Source organism: Nicrophorus vespilloides, unplaced genomic scaffold, assembly GCF_001412225.1.
Source record: "Nicrophorus vespilloides isolate i.1.1-1 unplaced genomic scaffold, Nicve_v1.0, whole genome shotgun sequence".
NCBI classification, from domain to species: domain Eukaryota; kingdom Metazoa; phylum Arthropoda; class Insecta; order Coleoptera; family Silphidae; genus Nicrophorus; species Nicrophorus vespilloides.
Window position 1 is genome coordinate 15771 of NW_017098726.1, and position 7647 is coordinate 23417.

General features: G+C 39.2%; 2 protein-coding genes across 3 annotated transcripts in view; both read right to left on the reverse strand.

Moving 5' to 3' along the window:
* LOC108563069 (heparan-alpha-glucosaminide N-acetyltransferase) lies at positions 1-2666 on the reverse strand. Its single transcript, XM_017921635.1, has 9 exons — positions 2559-2666; positions 1970-2123; positions 1685-1910; positions 1466-1631; positions 1203-1407; positions 990-1148; positions 816-937; positions 584-750; positions 1-533 (listed from the first exon to the last, which is right to left on the reverse strand). The coding sequence occupies exons 2-9, from the start codon at positions 2120-2122 to the stop codon at positions 43-45; spliced, it is 1689 nt and encodes a 562-aa protein (XP_017777124.1). The 5' UTR covers position 2123; positions 2559-2666; the 3' UTR covers positions 1-42.
* Positions 2667-2712: 46 nt separating this feature from the next.
* Positions 2713-7647, reverse strand: part of LOC108563068 (glutamate receptor ionotropic, kainate 2-like) — a 7884-nt gene continuing 2949 nt past the window's right edge. The window contains exons 4-9 of one of the 2 annotated variants that reach the window (XM_017921633.1): positions 6878-6982; positions 6125-6382; positions 4839-5036; positions 4292-4783; positions 3908-4147; positions 2713-3379 (exon numbers count right to left, since the gene is read on the reverse strand). In XM_017921633.1, the coding sequence (XP_017777122.1) occupies positions 3320-3379; positions 3908-4147; positions 4292-4783; positions 4839-5036; positions 6125-6382; positions 6878-6982 (1353 nt within the window). In that variant the 3' untranslated portion in view covers positions 2713-3319. The remainder of the gene's footprint in view (positions 3380-3907; positions 4148-4291; positions 4784-4838; positions 5037-6124; positions 6383-6877; positions 6983-7647) is intronic. The other variant, XM_017921634.1, reaches the window with a different exon arrangement.

Below are 7647 nucleotides of genomic sequence, written 5' to 3' on the forward strand. Positions count from 1 at the left end.
TTATATAAAAGCTTAACAGCTAGTTTTAAAATACGTGTATATTTAAATGGATAAGAAAAACTTGATTTTGTAGAGGTAGAATGAGACCAAGACCCAAAGACTGGTAGCCCAGACGTTCTTCAACAGCAGCCAGAAATGCGTAGAATTCTCGTGGTCGTGAGAAACGTACCAATGAAAAGGGAAATTGGTGTGTATGAGACTGTGACCAACGTAGAGAAAAATTGCGTTCATCCCAGCAAAGAGGAAAGGTTTTCCAGTCCAGAATTTGAGAACGTCGATGATCAAGTAGCATGCACTCAACACTATGTAAGCTATGCAAGTGGTCACGAAGACGAACGATAAAGACCATAAATTCTTGTTGACTGGAATCAATCCATCGTCTTTGCTGAAGTTGCAAAGCAAACCACCGATGATTCCAGAGATCGCAGCCCAAACAAGCCAAAGAGCCAAGCGACGTTTGTGGCCTTTGTGCGCTTGCAAAATAGCTCCGGCTTGAACGCCCAGAAAGACGTGGAAGATCGAAGGAAGACATCCTAGAAATAACGAATTAAAAAATTTCGTTTTTGTTAACTGAATCATTTACCTAAAATTCCTTCCGGATCGTGCGGTAAAGCCTGATACACGTTTATGATTTCGGCGCGCTGATAAACGTGTTTGCCCAAAATCAATCTGTCGATGTAACCTGTTGCGCCTCCGGTGCAATTAAAATGCGTTCCGTTATCATGGTAACCGCCAGGTCCCAGATAAAACCTGAAGCCAACAAAATTAGTAATTAATTCATAGAAATAAGCCTGACTTAATCGATTTTATCTTACGCTTCGCATCCGGGCTCTTGGAGGAAAACTAGGATTAGGATGTAGGCTGAGAGGAGGATCAGCATGAAAATCCATTGGTATTTCACGCTCAAGATATACTTGAAACGTCTGGACCATACGTTCTGAAAATTATTTAAACTTTATAGACTGCACTAAGTGAAATGTTGTATTTACATTCGATGTGGAATTGTCAGGTTTAGCTTCGAAAAGGCAAACGGTTGCCACGACGAAATAGCAGATTCCGAAACGTTGAAGCACTCCGAACACTCGAAGAGTGTCGAGGTAACGACCGGCGTTCAGGAACAATCCCAACGCGAAGAGAATGCAAGATCTCTACAAAACAAGACTCATTTATTTAATAATTTAGTTAAATTTAATCTCACTCACTCTGAAGATGTTTAAGAAAATCTTAGGTTTGGGAATGGATTTTTTCATTGCAGATTTCATGGCGATCGGCACGCAAACGCCCATGATCCACATGAAGCAAGGAAAGACGAGATCCGCGACGGTCAATCCGTTCCAAACCGCGTGCTCTATAAACTCGTACGAACCGTGACCATAATTCACGAAGATCATCAGCACTATGCACATCCTACAAAGACAAAAAAAGTACAATTTTTTTTAAACACAATGATTCCAATAAGTTTTACCCTCTGAAAGTGTCAAGAGATTTGAGCCTACTCTTAGATTTCGCTTTTTCCTCGACCGCAGCTGCAGGTAAATCAGATCTCTTCAATTTGTAACGTTTCCAAAGGAATTTCCCGATCGGTATTAGAAGAAATATGCAGGCGAATATCAGGAAAACGGTGAGGATCGCTGAAATTACTTGAGGTAAACCGTGAAAGTAAAGTTTACATCGATGGTGTTACGGAAATATATGTTCACTGGTTCTTTGAGCGTTTTCACTTCGATGAGATGTGGTAGATGGTCGAATTTGTAAACGCCGAATTCTTTGAGCGTGCGGAATTCTTGGTAGATCGGGACGTCATCGTCGAGTCCGCGTATCTTGTAGTACTTGTCGTGCGCCGTGTTGATTATAAAGGTTTTCGGAACGCCTTTGTAGATGGGCTCATCGGATTCTGGTAGAAGAGGACACTGAACAGAATTAGATTGTTAATTTTGGAATGTGTTTGTATTTGAATTAATTGTCTCACCGCTTCGCACTCGACGAATCTGCTATGTAGATAGAGCTCTCCCTCGTAGACTTGGTTGTCCACTGTTAAGTAACAATCGTCCATTCTTAACTTGGACATGTTGTACTCTCCGAGGAACATCTCCTCTCCGTACGATTCCAGCCATTCTCCCATTCTACTTACAAATGATTTCAATGATCTAACATTATGGACTATATTCAGCGAACAATTACTATTTTATCTGGATTCAAGTACTTTCATATAGATAGGAAAATAATCGTCGTGTTTCCCGTCACCTGTTTGCATACTTTGTTATTATCAAATTTTAAAAGATTCTCATTGATTTAATCTAATTAAATATAAATTATTTGTAAAAACTTGAAATTCTTTATACTTTTAGTATAGTTTTTTTGTATTTCTTTATTAAATTAGACTTGGTTATTTAGAATGTTTTTGATACCTGCAGCTAACTTCACACATTAACAAACGTTATATAATAAAGGATAGGTTTTTCAAAGCGTTTCTGCATATGTTTAGAAACGATTTGTTGAAATCATCGTTTAGATTTTGCTTAACTTGAGCAAGATTGATGGATCAACGATTGTCTCACCTGTCTGTTTGGAAGTCGGAATGTCGTCGAGGCCACGCGACGAACGCGACTGAATTTATTCAGTAATTTGGTGAGCTACGAAATGCAATTAAATAACGCTCCAACCAAATGGAACTTGATCTAGGTCATCATGCACTTTACTTACTTACTGCTCGCTTTCACTGTTCAATAACAAACAAAAAAAGTGGAATTACCGATGACATAGAACGACCACGCGTTGTATAAATATGCCATTTAATAACAGGTTGTTGTTGTTGTTGATATTTTCAATTTAATTTATTTCATTCATTTCGTACTTTATTCTGAGACACATTTATCACGATAATACGTCCTTTCTTTCTTTCTTTCTTTCTGTCCGTGTGTACACAAATCGCACCACGAGGAATCTACGCAAAGAGAGACCCATTATTCAACCATTCCAAGTAATTTGATTTGGAACGAAGTGGAAAGTGAGAGAGGTGACAATTAGTGGAGGCCGGAGGCGCGCCGGAACATCATCGACTACTTCCTGCAAAACCGCCAACACCATCATCACCAACCATTTCCCATCCCAGCCGTCCCAGAGTTTCCGCTCAAGTTCAGAAATGGCTTTCATCTCGTCATTAGGCCTCTGGCCGTAATTAAAATCTTAATTAAAATGTACAAAGAAGTCGGTGTACGAAGAAAACGGAGGAATCAAGACAGAAAATGAAAAAAATGAAAACGGTAAAATGATTGTTCTTCTTCTCTTGTTTTCTTTTGTGGTCTGATGATTGCGCGTCTTATGGTAAGTCGAAGTCGCGCTGAACGTGATGATGCTGCAGATCGACCATCCTCCCGATCTGAAACGACAGTTAAACACAACTTTATCAATTCTCCGGTTTATTTACGACTGTTTGATGATGCTATTTGCTAAGATTATTACGAGCTAACTGGGAACTATAATGCCCAGTTGTTACATAGTAATCTTAACTATAATATCCACAGTATTTAATGGATAGTTCGATGCTAATTTTAGAGAATTATGCAAATAAACGTGATTCAATGTAATATGAATAATTCTTAAGAAGTTGTGTTGAAACTAAAAGTTTTTATCTCAAGAATAAAGAAGCTGTAAAATGAATTACGAGTTTGGAAAACTTGCATCATTACATAATAATATATTACATAATTATATCAGTTTTCATTGTCATTAATAATTAAATAGTATTTCGTATTATCTACAGTATTTTCGTTCATTACTATTACGTTTTATTACTATTTTGTTATTAATAATTGAATGTAAATAAAAATTGAGAAGTTGCGTTGAGACTAAAAGTTTTTTTTTATCTGAATAAGAAAGATGAATTATGGGGTTTCATAAAACTTACGATTTGTTCTTCTGGGCAGACGTGCGCTGTTAATCCGTTGGTGGGTGGCATCCTGCTAGGAGGAAGTGGAGGATGAGTGGGTATATCCAAGGTGGCTGCAACGTACGTAGCGCCCGGAAGACATTTGGAGCATTGCCTTCGAAGGGCCGGACGTTGCCGCGAACCTCGACATCGAAGGGCGAAGCACAGTTCTCCACCCATTTCCGCGCAAAGAGATTGATGGGGCGCCGTCGACGATCTCTGCACGCCAACAAAATCTATATTACTCTCTCTCTACTCTACTTTCAGTAATCCAAAAGATGAAGTGTTAACACACGTTAAATCGCTTCATTAAATACTTCATTTACAACAGATTTGTTCATGAGTTTAAAATTTTGAATGTACCTTTTCGGTGAGAGCGTTTTTCTTGGAGTTGTAGCAAAACTCGAAGATAGCTACGATTACGGCGAAAGCTAGTCCGCAGAGAAGTACGACGAAAACGCCTCCAATATTATCCACTCCCAGCGAATTCGCCTTCGACTCTTTCCCTTTCTCGTTCCTCGTGCAAGTATCTCCAGAGTTCTTCCACCATTTATCGTACAGCATCTGAATCTCCCCTTTCTCCTGCAGCTCGAGTATAGCCAGAGAAATCTTATCCCTCCAAGGACTTCCCATGGGCGTCGCGATGCCGTATCCCTTGGAATCCAACAATCCCCCGATTTGCGTCAGATTGCAATCCCTCTGAACGATGTAGTCGAGCATCGTGGACTCCATCAAGAACGCGTAATTCCCTTCGAGCACCTTCTGGATGCCCTCCTCGTAGGTGGGAACGAAAACCGAAGGTTTCCTGTTCTCCATGAACCGCCACATCTTCTTGTACGTCTCGATCATCGAATCCTGAAACGAACTGAAATGACTATCATCCAAACGTTCAGCGAACAGACCTGATTACCCTGAAGAACGTCATCGTCGATCCGCTCTCCAAAGTCCCGTAAGGAATATCCGTTTGTCCGGCCAAATCTTCGGCGTTTTCTATAGGCGTTATCATCCGTTCCACCGTTAGGAAGGCGGCCAAATTCGCCGTGTACGAGGAGATTATGATTAGAGTGAAAAACCACCAGATACCGCCGACGATGCGGGTCGACGTTGCCTGAATTAAATTTCATCATCCGATTAAAACGCAAGGATTTGCGCGACACAAGAAAAAAGAACATATACACACAAACACACACATACACAGGGATGATAATAAATTGAAAGACGGGTTTTGCAGTGAGATAGAGAAGATATATGCGATCTACTTATTTTTGTCATCGAATTTATGTTCTCCACACCGAAAACACGATACAGCAAACGAATGATGCATCGCCCTCCCTCGGCCCGCCTTCATTTGATAGAGACAACATAAATAACGGCGGGTGAACATTAAGAAATCCCATTACTTGCAAATCGCTCGACAAAAGGGAATAGGGACAAAAAAAAATAAATACACAGAAACATCGCGAAAGAATAATAAAAGTAAGAGTGAACTGTGTGAAAGGGCGGATTTTTTTTTTTGGATAACACGCTCGCACCTATTTATATTCGTATTCATAGGTCGTGCACAGTTTGCACCAATTTGCAACGACGTCACGAAATAAGCACCCAATTTATTCGATGTTTATCGTTAGTTTGTGTATTTTTCATGTTGTTACTGTATCATGCATGCTGTTGATGTTTTGGACGCGCATGCATTTCCGTGTAAATACGACAAATAACGTAAACGGGGAATATTTCGGGGGGCTGCAAACCATGCAATACATATAGAAGACAAGCCAATTTCGGTGGGGAAATAATGAGAGAAAATCAAAAAGAAGGAAACATGAATATGCATGGATAGAGTGATGTAATCGATAATGGAGTTCCTTGAATGCAAATGTTTTAAGCTACTTCTGACATGGTAAAGTTCGTTATATAAACACAACTAATCGCACCGAAAGTTCTAAATGGTTTAATCTATTCGTGCAAAACTAATCAAAGATGTTCATAGATATTCAGTGGAAAGTGAAACCGTATTTTAATTATCTTAAACTTTATTAACTATTTAAATTTCTAAAAATAATTCTTCAAAACTTTGCATATTAGTTTGTAAAATACGGTGTAACTTTCCAATGGTGATAGAGTTGATTTTGTGTGTTTGATGTGATTATAAATGTGTGTGCTTATTTCATAGAATAGATTGGTGGTGACGATGGTTACCTTGGGATTGAGATCGGAACCTTGTTGCATCAAAGTGCCGATGGTGAACCAGAAGGAATTGGACATTGAGAATTGGTTTTCGACGGTCTCGTTCTCCACCTCGCACGGATGCGGATTCTGCCATTCGTACGGCGAGAATCTGGCTACAACGAACATCGTGATCGAGACGAGAACGTACGCGGAGAGCACGTACAGCCAAATGTCCATCGCCAGAGGATTCATGAACGAGAACAAACGCGTCTGCTGGCTGGTGGGCACCTGGCAAAGAGAGAGATAGAGAGAGAGAGCAAACTTTTCGATAAAGATGAAGAGATAGAGAATTGAGCTTCATCATTCATGTACGCAATGGGATTTGCTCAAGGTTCACCAAGCCTCCGTTTCGGGCCTGGTTTACCTGAGGATTGACTCCAGAGCATTGACGCAGCAGCGTTCCCGCTACGAACCAGAAGCTGTTCGCCATGTCGAAGCGATTCTCCAAGCACCTCTTCGTCTCCCACGGTCTCGGATTGACCCATTCGTACGGCGTGAATCTAGCTAAGGAGAAGAGCGTGAAGCCGGCCATGAAGAAGGCGCCGATCACGAACACCCAGATGTCGAAGCCGAGCGGATTCAGGAACTTGAAAAACGCCGACTCCTTGTCCGTCGGCACCTGAACCATTTTCAATTACCATATTTTTTCTTTCTTTTTCTCTTCACGCTCCTTCAAGGGATTTATGTACGTTATAGACTGGGTGGAAACCCATTATCACCTACCTTGAAGAGGATGCTTATGCCGAGGTTCATGAACGGCTTCGTGAAGTCGATCACACTCTCCCTGGCGTAGTTTATAGTCATCGATCCGACGGCCAGATCCGCCTTCTGCGAATTCCAATCAATTCCACACATCAATTGAATAGTATTTATATATTGGAAATTAATCGAGACGATTAAAAAGCCAAACGCAATATCGATTCGCAAAATAGCCTTCAGAAAAATACACTCAAACCCAATTACGAAAGTCTGCAAACTTTTAGTCAACAACAAGTGGATGTAACAACAATAATTGAGCTCATTCAAAATAAGAGCAAACCCATTTACGTGCATTCTAACAAAATATTAAATATTTAGTATTGGAAATTATTAATATAATGTGAGTAGATTTTACTAGATTTTGAAAAAATAAAATAAAATTTAAAGATTGTTACGCAATAACCAATAGAATACATATTTTATACCATATACTTTTAGCTTCAATTAGCATATGCAATCTTTAATATGTCCTTAATAGTTTTTGAAAAAAAAATCTAAAATTTAAAGAAACTTCTTTTTCGAAATATACAAATATTTTATCAACTTGTTACACAATAACCAATGGAAATAGAATTAATCTTTTACACCTATTTTATACTATATACTTTTAATACTTTTCAATTATCATATTCAATATTTGATCTGTTATTGTTAGTTTTTGAAAAAAATACTAAAATTTAAAGACACTTCTGTTTCGAAATATACAAATATTTGTTCAATTTTATCAACTTGTT

Excerpts from the sequence above, each read along its gene's own strand:
- LOC108563069 (XM_017921635.1), bottom strand. The coding sequence starts at position 2,122 with ATGGGAGAATGGCTGGAATCGTACGGAGAGGAGATGTTCCTCGGAGAG. Across the intron at positions 1,632-1,684 it reads ACCAGTGAACATATATTTCC|CGATCCTCACCGTTTTCCTG; the intron begins GTAACACCATCG and ends AAGTAATTTCAG. Across the intron at positions 534-583 it reads CGATCCGGAAGGAATTTTAG|GATGTCTTCCTTCGATCTTC; the intron begins GTAAATGATTCA and ends CGTTATTTCTAG.